This window comes from Xiphias gladius, chromosome 22, assembly GCF_016859285.1.
Source record: "Xiphias gladius isolate SHS-SW01 ecotype Sanya breed wild chromosome 22, ASM1685928v1, whole genome shotgun sequence".
In the NCBI taxonomy this organism is placed as follows: domain Eukaryota; kingdom Metazoa; phylum Chordata; class Actinopteri; order Istiophoriformes; family Xiphiidae; genus Xiphias; species Xiphias gladius.
In genome coordinates, this window is record NC_053421.1 from 18,224,103 (window position 1) to 18,242,223 (window position 18,121).

General features: G+C 40.7%; 2 protein-coding genes across 2 annotated transcripts; both read left to right on the plus strand.

Annotated features, from left to right (window-relative positions):
* Positions 1-220: 220 nt before the first annotated feature.
* rpl18 (ribosomal protein L18) lies at positions 221-4,895 on the plus strand. The gene is made up of 7 exons (XM_040116625.1): positions 221-345; positions 959-1,045; positions 1,187-1,294; positions 2,093-2,191; positions 2,327-2,450; positions 3,427-3,496; positions 4,761-4,895. The coding sequence occupies exons 1-7, from the start codon at positions 250-252 to the stop codon at positions 4,834-4,836; spliced, it is 660 nt and encodes a 219-aa protein (XP_039972559.1). The 5' UTR covers positions 221-249; the 3' UTR covers positions 4,837-4,895.
* Positions 4,896-5,219: 324 nt separating this feature from the next.
* On the plus strand, positions 5,220-17,596 carry sphk2 (sphingosine kinase 2). The gene is made up of 8 exons (XM_040116695.1): positions 5,220-5,301; positions 7,264-8,911; positions 11,280-11,429; positions 11,540-11,634; positions 11,794-11,909; positions 12,453-12,656; positions 12,820-14,437; positions 15,087-17,596. Exons 2-8 carry the CDS (start codon positions 8,449-8,451, stop codon positions 15,147-15,149), a joined length of 2,709 nt encoding a protein of 902 aa, XP_039972629.1. The 5' UTR covers positions 5,220-5,301; positions 7,264-8,448; the 3' UTR covers positions 15,150-17,596.
* Positions 17,597-18,121: the final 525 nt, after the last annotated feature.

Consider the following 18,121-nt stretch of genomic DNA (forward strand, 5'->3'; position numbering starts at 1 on the left):
AAAAAGTTTATAAACGGCTTTTTATAGCCTAGGTTAATTTATATTAATACACATGAAAACCTAGCTGAGATAATTATAGGATGGATGATGTGTGCTCATAACTTAAGGACCCAAACAGTACAAATGTTAAAATAAATCCAAAAAATCCATTCAATTACCTGTAATAGCCGTCTCTCCCGCTTTTTTTCGCCACTGGAGGCACCATCCTAAATCCTCACAGGTCTTTTGACTTTGGCCCGCAGGAAGCGCATGCTCAGTAGCCAATCAGAGACCCGAGATTTCAGAGCCCTGTTTATCGCGAGACGTCGGCTCTTCCTTTTCCCTTTTCGCTCTGAGTCCAAAATGGTAGGTGTCGCTAATAGAAATTTTTAAGCATGATAGCCTGAGTATCCACGATCATCCTCTGAATTAAAGCTTCTTATCTTCTTAATGGCAACTGTCACTGGTTATAAACATAATCTACGTTGTAGCCCTGCCATGATTTCGTGTTATTTGACCATTTAATTCATGTTAGCTTACCCTCTATGGTGCCGACATTGGTGCAGTACAGGCGGCCACTTCACGCCTTGAGGTTGAGCAGAAATAAGCTTTGGAAGTGTTGTCAGAATGCTGGATATTATGTTACACTATAATATCTATTTCCTGAAAGTTTACGTGTATTCCTAAATGTTAAACTCAGCCTTATCGGTAAACTGTGGGCTTGTTTCTGTGCAGTTTGTGATAGCAGTTTATAGCGGAGTGTCAACGTGTAAACCGGCCCATGCTACACGTTAAACTGTTCTCGTTCTTTAAATTGATCTTTTCTTTTTGTCAGCACTAGACTACAGTTTACATTGACTCCTGCAATGTTGCCTGGATGTAAGATTTCCTCATGCTACACAAAACGCTGGAGCTTAAAGGAGCTGCTTGTTCGTGAATTATTGTTTATTGTGTTATGTGCTTCTGTTCACTTTTCAAGGGAGTTGACATCAGGCACAATAAGGACCGTAAGGTACACAGGAAAGAGCCAAAGAGCCAGGATATCTATCTGAGGCTCTTGGTCAAGGTAAATCACATTCACACATCATGCTTTAATCACTAGAGTAACACCACCAGTAGTTGTAGTAATAATTTCTGTCATCTTGGCACAATACTAATCAGTTTGATCACATGTAATATTTCTAACCATCCTGCTGGTTTCTTACAGTTGTACAGGTTCCTGGCCCGCCGCTCCAATGCTCCCTTCAACAAGGTCGTCCTGAGGAGGCTCTTCATGAGCAGGACCAACAGGCCTCCCATCTCCATCTCTCGCCTGGTCAGTCTCACTTCTCTCACCCTGTCCACCTGTATTTAATCCTCCGTTTGTTCTTACTAGATATAGGTGCTGTTGGAGCCAGTTGTAGTGTGTAGTGTATGATCCTCTTTTGAGACTGACAAAAGTAGACATGCTGGTCAGTGTCAGCATCAATTGATGACACTTTTTTTGTTTGTTTGATTGTTAATGTGTAGAACTTGTTTTTTGTTATCCGTTTTGTTGATCCAGTATTGGTGGCCTGAGAAGTTTGTTTTTAGTGTAGTATCCTTGGCCATGTGTATTAAAAATGATCTAATGACTTCAGTGCAAAAAAAGAGCACTGTTATATGATTGGTGTTTAATATGGCAGATACCCTGAGCTTTGGTATAGGGGGAGAAAAAGTTGTATAAGTGCACCCTAAATTGTGTCTATGTAGTCTGTTCTTTTCTCTAGTGGTTCTGAGTGTTAGGATGAATTTGGGATTGAGTTAACTAATTTGGATCGAATTGATAGTCAAGAGGTTTTCCTATTTGGCTCCTTTTATTGCCTCTCAACACTGACACTGGAAATCTATGAAAAATGTATTGGATTATCTCCTTATTTATAATCCACTTATAAATAAGTCGACACTACTTATTACTGTGGATCACACTAAATGTTATTGGAATCACCATGTCCATCCACAAACACATCATATTGCGTATTTAACACCAATCTTTAATAATGAAATATCTGTAATGGGCAGTTGTATATTCTATAATTGATGGTGAGGAGCCTCATTATCAGTCGGATTTCTGACTTTGCTTCCCCTTCCCCAGATCCGTAAGATGAAGATGCCTGGCCGTGAGAACAGAATCGCTGTTGTTGTGGGAACAGTCACTGATGATGTCAGGATTCAGGATATCCCCAAGCTCAAGGTAATACCTCCTTTTTTATAATTTTTTTTTTTTTCTGATAAATATACCATTCAGTCTGCGGGGGATCTTCCTCAACACTGTAATGTTGTTGGAAATCTCTGAGAAAGTCCTCATGTCCTGTTTGTGGTCCCACAGATCTGCGCTCTGAGGGTAACTGATGGTGCCCGTCGCAGAATCCTGAAGGCAGGTGGTCAGGTCATGACCTTCGACCAGCTGGCTTTGGCTTCTCCCAAAGGACAGGGCACTGTGCTGCTGTCAGGTAACTAAACATGTAGATTTAGTTTGAAGGTATAACAATGCATTTGGAGTAGTTAATGAGTAGTTAAGTCATTGTCCTACCGGTGCAAGGCCATTAACCACTAAATACAAATTTGGTCCTATAGCATGGTCAGTTGAGCATAACGGGTAGGAGTCCCATTAGGGCTACCCATGTTAAATGTTCACATTCATGGTACAGCTAGGCACTTTGGATGGATGTCTTCAAGTATGGAAAGTTGTATGACAACAGGCACTGCTTTTAGTCCACATCTTAATTTAACACTGGAATGTTTAGTCGCGTTTAGGAAGCTTATAACACTGCTGCCAGGCAACTGCTCTCTGGTGGGACTGACTGAAGAAAATTTATGCATTTTCAAGGGAACTTGGTGTGTAGTAACACCATAGATAACAACACTGCTTGAATCAGGAAAGTTTTCATTTGTATTCTGGTGTTACTGTTACCAGATATATTTACATTTCTCTGAAATCATTTGTAAGTTTTTTGGACCTTTTTTAATTTTTTTTTTCGTTCAGCACTATTCATTTGAATTTATTAAGCACAAGATGCCAAGATGTCTCATCTCTTAAAATTAATAGTATCATCGAAAGCAAAAATTAATTCACCCCTATTATTGGATCTTTAAAGAAAAAAAAAAAGGTGTATCTGGTGTGTGTTGTGTCAGACCATGTTATTTTATCAGTTGTATTGTCAGCCGTTTTTCTTGCCAACAAACACTCAAAAATTGAGCAAGTGCACACATTACAGTTTTGTCATGATTACTATGTCTGCACATTCATATGGATCCTTCCGTGATGCCAAATATAACAGAAGTGGTGCTAGGTGGTAGATTGGTCATGAACTCCTTAAATTTTTCACATTGTCTACAAACTAGTAATATTTTCTGCCAGTAATGTTTTTTTGAGATGCTGTATAGCATTTGAAAAATCTCATACTCTGTAACTTGTTTTTTCTACAGGACCCCGCAAAGGCAGGGAGGTGTACAGGCACTTTGGAAAAGCCCCTGGAACCCCTCACAGCCACACCAAGTATGTGTGCAGTTGTTTTGGTACTGTTGGTAAACACATAACAAAATGTTTAAGTAAGGCAGTCTCAACAGTTGATTCTGTTGCTCCAGTACTGTGATCAGTCTGATGCCTGGCTACCACATAGCCAGGAGTAGAAGATGATGGCTTTCTTACGGAAATTACTTAAAAAGTGGTGGTCTTACAGTACGTCCAATGTGCACATGTATGTCATTACAAGTTCAACGCACTCTGTCCACCTCCTTGGCTGTGTCTCTGACACACACCCTGTCCATCAGTTTTAATATCTAAAGTTACTAAGCACTTTTTTTCCCTAAATATGTATACATTTAAAAAGTGTCAAATATAATATATCTACTTACGTTGATTTAGTAAATGTTTCATGCATAAGCAGGAGTTTTGGGGTGCGAGGAGGGGGGTTGTCTTTTAGTTACAGCGTCGTCTTATATTCTGGTCAACATGAACAGTGAATTTGACACTACCCATGGTACACCTGGATGGAGTGCTGCCATTAGTGAAGTTACTGGTCTTGCCTGTGATCACAGGCAATAAAATGTCACTAAGGTCTTTTCAAGGAAAGCTAAAATAATAGCTAACTGTTAACTGGTAACATTGTTGGAGAAAATCTTTTGCCAAGGTGCTCTGTTCAATTCTGGCACTTCACCCAAAAACACCTAAAGTGTTATTTAGCTCTTAACCTAGAGTGCTTTTTGTCATGTAGTTAACTAGATTGTCATTTTCAGAGGTTTAGATGTATATGCTACTTTCACTCACTACTAATTATAAACTCAACAGCCACACCTTTTTCTGTATATGGCAGTTAAGATTACACACGGTGATTATAAATACCGTGGTATGAAAGTTTTTATTCAAATACTTCTACCGTACAAACTCAACCTATTCATAAGTTGTGGAGTTTGACATTTATTAGAAAGAGTTGTTGCTGTTTAATTTTTAGCAAGAAATCCTGTAGTGTATGGCAGCATAGCACTGAGCCACAGCCAATATGTGCAGAACACTTCAACTCTAAATGATTAGGTAGCACTCAGGTATAAGGGAAAATTTTAGTGATTTTAATTGTGACCCTCAAATCACTTTAGTGATAGAGGGTTAGGTCGACTTTGTGGTCATTTGTAGGGCAGCACTGGTGGAAAGAACATGAATAAAGCTAAACTCCAAGTATATACATTAGCTGCATGGTAATTACATGAATTTTGGGTTTGTTGTGCTGTCATCTTTTACTTAAACTGCTCTTTCTCTCCTCCAGGCCCTACGTCCGCTCCAAGGGCAGGAAGTTCGAGAGAGCTCGTGGTCGCAGAGCCAGCCGTGGCTACAAGAACTAGTCTGTCTTTTTGTTTTCCATGCAATCTGATACAAATAAAAGATTGGCTTTACAAAATGAGATGTCTTTTGTGTTTTATTGGACAGCTTATGCACCCTAGTAAGCACATGGGGTAACCTATTTTAAGCAGAGGATCACATGGCTGGTTAACATCACAGGAGAGTAATGGGGCATAGCTAAAACATCTTACTTTACAGCCCCCCCCCCCCGTAAAAGTGACCTCACAAATCTTTTGATCAAAATTGATACGAGTTGGCCTGGAAAAAACATGACTGGGCCAGGAAGTGGTGGTCTGTCAATGATTGGAGAATGTCGGTGGGTGTTGCAGTGTTTTCCTTATCGCCATTGGATTTCCTCTCCGCCGCTCAAAGCTGCTGCTCCTGCGTCTCGAGGCACTTCCTGCACCGAGCCACAGTTTTCACAGCAAGCGACTATCTGTCGTCGTGAGAGGAGGGGACAAGATGAGGTAATTGTGGACTTTTTTTTTTTTGCTTTGTTGTATTGTAATCAACTTGGCTCTTTCTAACCAAGCACTGGCATAATTGTAGTCCTTAAAAAGTTATGTTTTTCGTTATTCGGCTTGATAGAAGCAGATCATATCGCCCGTTAGCTAACGTTGCCATGTAACGTTATCTGCGCTAACTTGGGTACCACATTAAACCAAACAAATGAGACATGAAAATGTCAAACGGGGGCTTTTCAGTGTACCCATGGTGATGTCAGGTGTTTTTCAAGGGGATAATCTTATTAAAGTTTAGTAAGTTGGCTTGAACTTGTTAACTACACGTTAACTAGCATACTGCTAGCCCCTGCTAACTGCCACCGCTGTGTCAGGCAGCCCTTTACAGTATTCATAACATTAGCTAGCGTTTGCTATCATCTGGATTCAGCGTTAACTAGGGTTATTTCCCTACAATGTTACTCTTTCTGCTTCTTGATAATAACTCTAAGAGCTGCAACGTTTATGGACCCCCCCCCCCCCAAGTTGGGCTGTGCTGTAACTGTTAAAGTACAGCTAAGTAAGTTAGCTGGCTCACAGCCTGTCAACCTGCTTACTAACGTTTGGTTAAAGTTCAGCTGCTAAAGCTTTTACTTTGGATGGTCAGGATTATTAGACGAGCTTTTAACTCTACTATTAAGTGTGTAACCCTCCACTTAAGTTCAAAGTATAAACCAACATAAACTTGCCCAAAATACCCCGAAGTCAGTCAACAGCAGCCTTATTGTGTGGGAGACAAAATTAGCCTGGTGATATTATTATTTCTGGGTGTCCCCGCCCTGCATTTCAAAGACGTAAGGTGCAACAATGGGCATCAGTTTGGTCCTTTTTTTGTGTTTTATCAGGACAGGAGATCAGCCAAGTATTGATTTTGTCTGCACCACAGCTTGCATAATGTTTCCTGGTTGTTATAAAACTTTAAAGCGAGATGTGACCAGTTTATTAATTTAGGGCATACCGAAGTCCCACGGTGATAGTCCAGTCCAGTAATTGTACTTTGTCGCACTGAAGTCTAATGAACTGGATCCTGCTGACTTGGAGCTTTAACATGACTGTAACCTCACATCTGCATACATTAAAATTATATCATAATAATAAATCCCACTTTATTGTAATTTATATTACATACAGGCAAACCTTTTCAGAAATAATGTAACCAGTCTAAGTGATTTTCCAAATTATGTAGAGTTGTTTGTGAAATGAATCCCAAACTTGTTTTAAAAGACACTTTGTTTCTGTTTATAATGATAATTACATTTTGTCAGGCTCATTATAAACATATTTCCTTATTGGGGAAGAATATGGGTAAGTAAGAATATTACATGCTAATGCACATTGCAAAACCTCTCAAATCCAGTACCATTTAGGTCAGCAATTTGCGAAATCTCAATCCTAGATTCAAATTGTGAAAGAGACACTGTGTCCCCTAACCCTGTTAGACAAAAGTCCTGAATATGAAAATGAAAAAAAAACCCCAACCCGTTGTGGTCATTCTCATGCAACCTTTCATCCAAAATAACGTGTCTCAGCAAGGCAGTTGAGGATGTGTGACTCTGAGTCATTATGTGATTCAGCAAAGACCCACCTAAGGTCAAGGGGCATGATGGATCTTGTGTTGCTTCACCCTGTAACTGGTATCTCTTCCTCTTATCGTGGCAGTTCTTCTCTGTGCTTGTTCTATCCTTATTGTGAAAATCTAATACAGGAATATTCCCCTTTTTTAAATCTAAGGTAATTAGAAGCAAAAATTATTCAGATTATAACGTTTAGTGTGCTTCCTTCTTTAATGTCAATCTCTTAACCATCTGCTCTGAAAATACCTGTAGGTGGATGGATTACGTTACATTAAAGATCTGCTATTGTTTTGTTTTTGTTTTTTTGTTTTTCCACTTTTACAAGTGACTGTTGTCCCCCTTTGTCCTCATACAGGAACAGAGGTCTTTGGGAGGGAACGTGAGACTTGAGTCAAGGACATTACCATGACATAAACCAAGGGCCCACCTGGAACTATCTTCTTGTTTGTCTCTTGTATTGTTTCTGTTTTTGTTTTTTCATTGTCTAGTCTCCACCTGTTTTACCTTGTGTTCACCCTCTTCTTGTGGAGAACAGATAATGAAGCAATGCAGGAGTATTTGCTTGGATCAAACTTTAACGTATCACACTACTGTCTAGATGGATGGCCTCTTCTTGTCTGCCTCCTATATATCACTGAGATTAAATATAGCAATAGAGGTATCACAGGTCTTGAAAAAGCCTAAATTATCATATCTTTATGGCGTTAATTAAATTTCGGCCAGCACTTACCAAGCAACATATTTTGCAGAATTCTTTACTTGTGTGTTAATTTAATTTGATTGTTGTAGCCTCGTTTTCTACATAACGTGTGTTCGTGTTTGTCTTATTAATACTTAATGTATCAGTATTTCAATGCAACTAAGAGTTTTCTTCATCTGTGTAATTATTTAAAGATTTATTTTTAATGTTGAGTAGCTGCTCAGCTGCCTTATATTGTTATCACAATAGGTGGCTTTAAGTTGTAATGTAAACCTATTTTTTTACTTATGCAACCTTTGTGAAGAACACTTTTGTTTAAATGACTGATCTTGTTGTGGAAAATTACATTTTTAAGCCCTGTTGTTTTTGAATATGTTGAAGTATTGCCTGTCCACTTTTCAACTGGCAGTAAACTGTGGAAGCTGACGGCTCTTCAGTTCAAACTGTGATGGGAGCTTCCTAACTGTGACAAAGACTGGTCTTTTGCAGTTCCCATCTTCACTGGATAAATACGCTGTACAGAGGAACCTTTGAACTGGAAGAAGTTATTTTTCTTTTAAATGAAGACATACTTCTGAAATAGACAGACAGGAACAGTAACTCAGAGTAGATTTTTTTTGTGATATTGTTTCTTGAATTCAAGCACTGAAGAGGAAGAATGATTTTGAGGAGATTTCAGATATAAAGCTCTCAGACTGACATTCAAATACACTTTGATTTTCCCTGCATTTTCTGAGCTGCCAAATTCCACTCTTCACACCTCTAACTGTAGAAAATACTACCATAAAACTTGTTAGGCATAATTTTTCCTGATAAACCTTGTCCACTTCAGCAGTGAGGATGAGATCCCCAGAACCCTCTTCACCTTCTCCAGCAGAAGCCCTCCTTCATGGCCAGTTTGCAAACTGGGGATCAGGCAGTAACAGCAACAATAACAGCTGCCCCAACAGCCCTGGTGGTCCAGGCGGACTCTCCCCTGCTGCCTCCCCTACTCCGGCTCCGGCCTCCAACTATGCCTTGACCCTTACCCACACCCACATACATATCCAGCGCCTGTCTCCACGGGCGGGGAAGGAAGCCCGTCTCCTGCTGCCTTTATCAGAGCTAGTGGGGTGCAGCTGCCCTCGTGCCCCTGCACCTCCTCTCCTGGTACTGTACTGGTACCCGCCAGGGAAACGACGGAAAGGGGTGTCCCGACGCAGGCAGGTGAGGGCCTACATGGCAGAAAGCAGGCCTGAAGCTGAGAGGTGGTCGGCAGCTGTGCAGTGTCTACTCAGAGATGTGATCGTCACTGCTGACACTGGTGAGTATGTATGTCACTAGAGGCCTGCTTCTCCAATATGAGTGATGTGTCATGGTTTTTTCTTATTACAGGACCATTCTGGTTATTTTAGTAGCCCAATTAACTACACATTTTGTGTATTCTACCTCACAGTAGACTTTTTTTTTTTTAGATTTAATGCATTTGTTAATATTTCAGGCAACTACCAGTTTCTGAATTTGTCAGTATGTCATGAGAATCAACATGCAGAGACTTATTTCTTTTTAACATAGATTTTGAAGGGGTTTGAATACCAAGTCTGCAACTAAGGATTATTTTAAGAATAGATTCATTTACTGATAATTTTCTCACCCAATTTTTTTTTCTGGTGTACAGCGCATCAGAAAATGGTTAAAATTGCCCATCACAAGAGCCCAAGCTGATGTAATCAAATGTCTTGTTATATTGATGATATTATATATTGTTGATATATCAACATAAAACAATGAAAGCTCAAATCCATTTGGTATTTTCTGTAAAATTACTGAAACGATTATTCAGTGATCAAAATAGTTCTTGATTAATCTTCGTTTAATCGACTAGTCAATTATTCGACTAGGTGTTGCAGCCATAGTGAACATGTTGCCATTAATTATTTTTGCCAAATTTGCAACTACCCTAAACCCCAGAATTTGCTCGGTTTTTAGTAAGGAACCTTGCTCTTTGTTGAGTTTTAGTGAATGGCTGTGTTAAAAGTGCAGCACTGATAATTTACCCTTGATAACAGTGTTTATAGCATTTACTTTGGCTGACCCTAATGTTTGTCTCTGAGTCAAGACTTGAATTCCTGTTGTGTACTGCAAGAAACCACACAATGTTGCCTACGCTACCTTGATTTATGCCTCCTTTGTAAATGCTTGCTAAGTATAGCATAATGTCACAGTGACCGAAGACCCCTCTGTATGTAAAGTACACACATTTTGTCACATAGGGCACAAATGGCACCAAGAGTAGTTGAGCATTTTAGGGTTTATCTCGCAAAAAAACAAAGGGGGATTAACACTAATACACCATAAGAAGCTGAGATTTATTATGCAGAGTTTTTGTAGTAGTGGTTTTGGATTTTTTGGTTTGTTTCACAACAACATCTTTTTCTTGAGTTTATTTATCTAATACCTTTCATCTTTCTTTCTTTGCCCTTATCTGTCCTGCACACACGGTCTGTATCATTCATTGTTGAATGTAGAGGCAGAGAGGGCAGGACCTCTGCAGCTTGCCACCCCTTCCCAAGCACTGTATCCCCAATCCTCAAAAATCAGATAGAAAGGCCCCTCTCTGTGTTTACTTGCACTTCGTGTATTTGTGTGTGTGTGTGTGTGTGTGTGGGGAGGGGGACGGGGGGGGGGGCTTTTTTCTCGTCTATGCGTCATCCACTTAACCAGCATCTCCCATATTTTCCTGTCTCCTGTCTCCTTCCTTTAAACCTTAATTCTTAATTCTTTTTTAACCTATCTATCATGTGTTTTCCTCAGTCTCAGTCATCCTATCACATCACTGTTTTCTTCCCCATCAGTGATAAGCTGTCAGTCATTTTTAATTTTTCCCAATCCTCTGTTTGTCTCTTGTCTGCTCCTGCCTCTGTTTTACCCCTCGTTTCTCTTCCACTCACTTTGCTCACGTCGCCTTCATTCTTTCTCATTTCTCTGTTTCAGTTCTCTTACCTAATTGCTCCATTTCTGGATCGTTTGCTGTCTTGATTCTTTGAATTTTTATGCTTCTTGATGTTATCGCTGTGGCTAGTTGGGTTTTCTGTTGATTTGCTTTAGTGCAGTTTTTTGCATAATCCAGGATTATCTGAGATTGCAGTCATGTCATCTCCTTCCCTGCACCATTGGCATCCACCTACACCACACCAAATCTTAGACTTATTATTAGGGCTAACTACAGATGCTATTTATTTATTCCAAGCTCCACACCTGGGCTGATTAGAGAGTAGAAAAGAGGAGTAGAGTGTCTTGTTTTATTGCTTCTGCACATCGGTTGGATAGATAATAAAGATTTCCCTCTGCACACAGCTGTTTTGTTTTCGCCACCTCTTTTTATTTAATTCCTCTATTCTGAATGCTTCATGTGTCCTTTACTATGTATCTGAATTAAAATGATTAGTAGATGTTCTCTCGAGCAACAGCACTGTGCAGTATGAAGTAGATCCTATGAGCTGAAATAAAAGAGGCTCAAATGGTTGAACGCACTCAAAGTCCAGGGTTGGGCAACACTGTGCAATGACAGCTTAGCTGACGTCCCAGTTGGCTGGCTTTGAAAATGCAGTGAACCTCTAGTTCGTTTCTTTGTTCTGGAGAAAAACTGTGAGTTTTAACTTATTCTTGCTCTCCCTTCTTTTTTCATACAGAATTTTCAAGAAGTCTGCTACCTCGTCCTAGGCGACTACTGTTATTGGTCAATCCCTTTAGTGGGAGAGGCCAGGCAATGCAGTGGTGTCAGACCCACATCCTGCCAATGATCAGAGAGGCCAACATCAGTTACAACCTTATACAGACAGGTAACACATCAAAGCCAAAGGCAGCCTCATGAGGCAGATACTCTATTTACATAGAAGATACTTATGTAACTGGCGGTCATCCTCATTGGATTTTTCGTAATCTGTCTCAGAGCGCCAGAACCATGCGAGGGAGCTTATCAGAGAGATATCACTCCCAGAGTGGGATGGCATCATTATTGTTTCTGGCGATGGCCTGCTGCATGAGGTGTGTAATACTTTTGTTGGAGGGCTAAGCATGGTGGTTAAGGGATATGTTCAATGGGGAAATTATAAAACAGTGAATATATTGTGTGTTTTTATACCACATTCACATACATCTTAAATGATGTCCACCAATATAATTTTCTGTGTTGTTTTCGTGTAGGTCATTAATGGGTTGATGGAGCGTCCTGACTGGGAACAAGCAATAAAAACACCTGTCGGAATTCTTCCCTGTGGCTCCGGGAATGCACTGGCTGGGTCCATCAACCACAATGCAGGGTAAGCATGTATCTCATTCATGTGTGTAAAGGTGAGAATTGTGTGTCTTTTTCAGTTGAACAATCTTTTACAGCCCAAGTCAAAAGTGTGGATCTAGACAAAGCAGGAAGTACTAATTAAGGATAGTTCTCATAAATCTCTCTGCATTTTCATAATAAAAACTCCGATGTGATGTTTTTATCTTCAATTCTCTTTGTTAATAATCTGTGCTGTCAAGTTAAAAGGTATTGCACACCACTAAACACTTTATCTCCGACAAAATCCCCCTTCTCTTAAAACAGACTAGCTTAGTTAGAGATTCAAAGGTTATGGGTACGTGGATTTATTCGTTTTTGATTACACAAAATCAGATCAACCTAGTTCCAAACTCACAAGTTGTTATGTCATTTCTTTAAACAAAAGTGCACAATGATGTTTTTGTCATTACTTGGTTATCTTGACCGAGATATATTGTTTCTCTCGAGTAGAAGGACCCTGATGTTTGTACAGTTCTGTCTTTATCTTTACTGACAAGAGGTATGGTCTGTTTTCTCTCTTTCTCAGGTATGACATGTGCCTTCGGGAGCCCCTCCTTTTGAACTGCTGCTTTTTGCTCTGTCGAGGCGGTGTCCGACCCATGGACCTGGTTTCTGTGACAACAAGCCCTGCTCCCTCCAACAACAGTCGTACTGCAGCACCCAGGAGACTGTTTTCTTTCCTTTCTGTTGCCTGGGGCTTTGTGTCTGATGTGGACATAGAGAGTGAGAGGTGGGTGTGTGATTCCTTACACTCCAAGAACATCCACTGTTGGCTTTGTTCATCTAAGCATAACTCTAGTTCTCCTGTTTATTCCATTATAATTATGTGATATACTCAGTTTCCTAACAAAAGCTATACAAATACCTTTACATGAAATCTTTCCGTATTACAGGTATCGCGGCCTGGGCTCAGCCCGCTTCACCCTTGGCACCCTGGTGCGCATAGCTTCTCTTCGATCCTATAAGGGTCGTCTTTCCTACCTGCCGCCCTCTATTCTCAACACATCACCAGATGCCACAACTCCTCCGCCAAGGAGACCTCTCTCCCGTAGTATCACAGAAGGCCTTGAGGGCTTCTGCCGGACGCCCATCCATCGCACCTGCTCTGACATGGGCATCAGCGAACAGAGGAGCCTGCGCAAGGGTGAGGGAGAGAGGGAAAAAGAGGAGAGGCAGAGAGAAAGGGATAGGAGAAGAGAGAGGGCCAGGGGAGGAGGAAGTGGTGTAGTGAGGGCCAGCAGTTTGGCGGAGGACAGAGAGAGGGAGGGGGAGGTGGAGATGGAAGCAGAAGAGGAGAGGTCAGGGACATGTTCGGAGAGGTCGGGGACGAGTTCAGAATCTAATGAAAGGGACGACTGCAGTATGGGAAGGGAAGAAAGGTTGGCAGAGATCAAGGATGAAAGGGAAGATGAGGGAAGAGTAGACCCAGACTCCAGTGTGATGGAGGAGGAGGAGAGGGGGAAGGATGGGGAAGGCAGTGGCTGTTCTGTAGAGGGGGAGGGAGTGTTGCATGCAAAAGAGCTGGGAGAGAGCTATGGGGTAGACATGGGGCGAGAGGCAGATGAAGAGCCAGAGGATTGTTTCACTTACCAAGAAGGCCTTCAGAATGCCAGAAAGGCACTAAGAAAGAATTCAGCCCCTTCAAGCCAGATAGCCAACACTCTCTTCAACCAGCCTCTCAGTCAGGAGAAAGAAGCAGATTCTGGCCTTTCATATGGAGTAGAGGACATAGATCTGAATGGAACCTACTACCAGAAAGAACCCTACCCACTGGAAGTTGCTCGTGAGCGAGCTCTCACCATCTCCTCTCCCTTTCGTCACTCTCCCTTCTCTTACAAGCCCAAGACCCTGGACCAAAACCAGAACGCCTCCAGGCCGAGGCCACTTTCCCTCCTCCAGCACTCCCACTCAAACTCCCTCCCCCCTAAACTCCCCTCGCTCTCTCTGTCTCTTTCTCCCACACCACCCTCTTCCCCATCTTGTGCCTCCCCACACTCCTCATCCTACCTCGCCCCGCGTCCTAACACCCCAAACTCCACTTCGCCCTCACCCTGTCTACGCACACCGTCCTCATCTTTTAACTTTGACATTTCCGAGCCATCAGGAGCCCTTAAGAACCGTCCTTTCGTCTCACTGCCTTTAAATCTCCCAAGGGATGACTTGTTACCCTCCCTTGACCAACCCCTTCCCACCAGAGACTGGGTCACCATTGAAGGGGACTTTGTCCTGGTCCTGGCCCTTTATCAGACCCACCTTGGGGCTGACCTCCATGCTGCACCCCAGGCCAGGTTTGATGATGGGCTGATCCACCTGACTTTTGTGCGGGCAGGGATCTCCAGAGCCACTCTACTGAGATTGTTCTTTGCCATGGAAAGAGGAACCCACCACTCCGTCAGCTCGCCATATGTGAGCCATATTACCTGCAGGGCTTTCAGGCTGCAGCCTCTGTCCTCTCGAGGAACCCTCACTGTGGATGGAGAACTGGTACCCTATGGGCCACTTCAAGCGCAGGTCAGAAAGAGGGAAAAATGGTGATTGGTACTGAAGTGGGGTAATCAGCAGTAACTATACTTGATTGGATGGCGTGTGGCACTTTGTTTGCTTAAGTTAAGGGTTTTGATTTATCTAGATCCACCCATACATAAAGGACATGCTTGTGTAATATGCTTTGTAGGGCTGGGGCCAGTAATAGTATTTTGATTGCAGTCAATCAAAATCGGTCACTGTTAACTGAACAAGTAAGCACAAGGATGAATATATGGGTCATCTTACCATATATCCTGCTGCTGTATAACAGGATATATGATATGCAGGGAGCCCCCACGTGTAGCATCCAGATTATTTCCTACAGAAAAGGCTGTATATAGTGCAGTATTATGTTAAATGATTTGAATTTTGTTTGGTCTTATGATGATTAAAAATTTGCAGTAAAGCAGGTATTTTGTATTTTAGAAACTTTTAGGGATTTATTGATTAGTAATCATTAACATGGTTGAAAATGACACATGAAGCTTTTCCCAGCTGTTAAGGAGGTGTGTTGTATCTTTAGCACATCTACTGTATGTCTCTACAGTACAGTTCTGTGGTGTTGGTTAATTAGTTACTGTTAGATTTATTATCGGTAATAATTTTTTTTCTCTGATCTCTCAATATTTCACAGGTTCACCCTTCCATGGCCCGTCTCATTGTTGGCGACTCTGGAGTGAGAATTACCAGATTCTAATCAGGGATTGGTTTAGCTGACAGATACAGCACTCTACTGAATTATGTAATTTCTGTAGCCAACTATATTCTGGGGGGGGGGGTATCTTAGAGACTTAAAATAGCCTAGATTGCAGAAACTGCCTTTCTGGGGTTTAATGAAAGGGATAACCCGCCGAGCCACGCATCATTGGAGCATGACTGCAGGGATTAATAGCGAATTTGAAAATGGATGAAAAATGCGCCTCATTGCACAGCTGTTGGATTACGCTCAGCGTACTCTGAGAAGCATGAAAACTGCACAGACTGGGATAATAAGAGGGAAGAACAATCGAATGTTTATGGGATTTTTTGTGCAGATAGTGCATGTGTTGGATGTATACATAGTAGTATGCATGCAGAGAAGCACTACCTGATTTTTGCCTTACAGTGAGATAGAGAGGAACCAGATTAAATTCAGAGGAAGTTGTTTGTAAACATGAAAAACTATAAAAATACATGAGATTCACTTGGTCCAGCGCCCCACAAAAATTGTCCCCAACCCTCCATCTTCAACCCCACTCCAATGTCAAAATGTTTGAGTACAAAAACTTCTGTCCCTGAAGGGAATGCCTTATTTGACACTGGACAGTACAGTTGTACCTTTGCCCTTTCTTACTTATATAAGAAACCTAAATCTTCCTCATCTCTGTCCACCTATCAGAGTGTCCGTCCTCTACATAAAAGCAAAGCTATGCTTGTATTCTTAGACATACTGGTAGAATCTATCTACTCTTATGTTTGAGCACGCTGCTTTCCACTGTTCTAAGAGTCAGTGGAGAAAATGTGGATAAAAGTACACTTTAATGACCATTTTGTTCATGCAAGTGAGTCGATTCAGAGCAGCAAGATCCACCTTTTCAGGGTCATTACATGAATAGAAGCAGTGGAACTGTTGAACAGTGACCATTACTGACATTTTTACATAATCTGCCTCTTTTTCTTAGCCAGTGGATGCACGATGATGATGTCAGTGATATCAAACTTTGCAACATAAAAAATTGAACATAAAAATGTCTTAACAAAACAAGCTTCTTTGTCAGTGGTTTTAGACTGTTCATTTTCAAGAAATCTTTCAGAATTAGAACCATTAGCCCTCCGCACTATTTTATGTTGACAATATATCACTGTCTCTGAGTAGTCATCTTTGGAAGTCTAATTAGAGGACATTACATGCCTCTTAAGTTGTAAGTAGTGCAGTTTTTTAGCACAATAACTGGCGTTTGAGTGGCACAGAAAATCACAACACTAGAATGCACAGTTACTTTTTAGATAGATCTAAAGAGTAATGCAGTGTCATATACAATGTTTTGTTCTATTAAATGGATGCACTAGTATTAATACCCTAGTCCAGATACCATAATAAATGGATCACGTTACATTCCTAGCCTGAAATTGATTGAATTGCTCAATTTTAACCCTTGTAGCTTTTGCAAGGTAGGACTGACTGATTACAAAATCATTTAGAAACTAAAATCCTGCTGCAGAGACAAACTAGGATCAGCACTAAACTCCAGCAGCGCTGTTTTGGTGGATCAGACTTTTGAACAATAGATAAATCAGATGGAAGAAAAACAATTTGCACTGTGAGAAATTAGCCAGCAGCAGAGCCAGTCTGTTTATGTAAGTGATAGGTTTGATTTTAAATTTAAAATATCTTGAGAACATAAGTACATCCAAATTACGATGTCCCCCTAAGTGAAATAAAATAGCAGACCATGGGGCCCTACTGGGAATTGTCATGTTTTAGGAATTAATTCTGCTATGATAAAACCTGTTGATGTACTTGGTCTGGACAAAGGATAAATCATTAGCAAGTGCAGCGTCTCAGGCAGTAAGAAAACGTGCCGACTGCTTGGATCATCATCAACATACTGTATGTCTTGGTTGTGCCTGGATAAATCAATGCCTTTGTATAATAAGCCTGTAAATTCTGGCTGTTGATCATGAATTGTTCAAACCTGACTGCAGAAAAATTGAGTAAAACTCTTTGCTCACCAGGCTGTTATTTTTTCTTCTTTTTTTTCCCTTTAAATGCACAATGCAGCTAGTCTACCGCAATTACACTATGGTTACACAGCGACAGAATGTGAGTACAACATTTTGAGTCTAGGCTTATAACATTACCAAATGGACAAAACTATATACACTTTAAATGGAGTTTTGCCAAAATGTTTACTCTTGATGTTTAAGAGACTAGTTGTCACAGTTTACTTTCCTAAACACTTTGTCATCTATGGCCATAGCTCGGATCATGGTGTTATAGACCAATTTGATTGACCCCTCAGTCGATAATGCCATTAAGATATCTGTAGTGGACTGTCTGTAATGAAATTGTAATTAATACTAAAACAATGAAAATATATACGTATACTATGTACAGTTAATAGATATATATGGTTTTGAATAAATGTAACTTGATAAGTTTGTCTGGAGCAAATCTACTGTACCTTTGTCTTTTGTCACACCAGTGTTTCTTTTCATTCATAGAATACAGTCAGAAGTGTTCGTGTGATATCAAGGAATGTTGCTTTCTTCCGCAATATTCTTATGATATCTAGTAGCAATTGTTCAAACTACTACCAACAGGTTAAAACATAGTTGGTCCCTATTCCAATCAATCACAGTATACCAGCTAACAAAGGAGATAAAAAAACTAAAAAAGTTTAATGATTGGGAATGTTGTGTTCCTTTGGGCCCTTACGTCTTCACTGAGGCAGTTTTACTGTCTCACTCTTGGAAATTACTAATTCTAGAAATTTGTTTTGCATTACACAGGTGCAATTTGGACAAAGATTTTAACTAAATCATGTGTATGAATACATTTTTGGGTTATGTGGCCTCAGAAGGAATTAAATTTCTGAACCAGACAGTATAATGAAATGTGCAGTCCACTAAAAAAAAATTACTAACCCCTAAAGATCGCTGAATACGGTAAGAAAGTACAATACAGCG

Bases quoted from the DNA above. Each gene is read 5' to 3' on its own strand.
- sphk2 (XM_040116695.1), top strand. From the start codon at position 8,449: ATGAGATCCCCAGAACCCTCTTCACCTTCTCCAGCAGAAGCCCTCCTT. The intron at 11,430-11,539 runs GTAACACATCAA...AATCTGTCTCAG, and splicing joins TTACAACCTTATACAGACAG to AGCGCCAGAACCATGCGAGG. The intron at 11,910-12,452 runs GTAAGCATGTAT...TCTCTTTCTCAG, and splicing joins TCCATCAACCACAATGCAGG to GTATGACATGTGCCTTCGGG.
- rpl18 (XM_040116625.1), top strand. From the start codon at position 250: ATGCTCAGTAGCCAATCAGAGACCCGAGATTTCAGAGCCCTGTTTATC. The intron at 1,295-2,092 runs GTCAGTCTCACT...CCCCTTCCCCAG, and splicing joins CCATCTCCATCTCTCGCCTG to ATCCGTAAGATGAAGATGCC. The intron at 2,192-2,326 runs GTAATACCTCCT...GTGGTCCCACAG, and splicing joins AGGATATCCCCAAGCTCAAG to ATCTGCGCTCTGAGGGTAAC.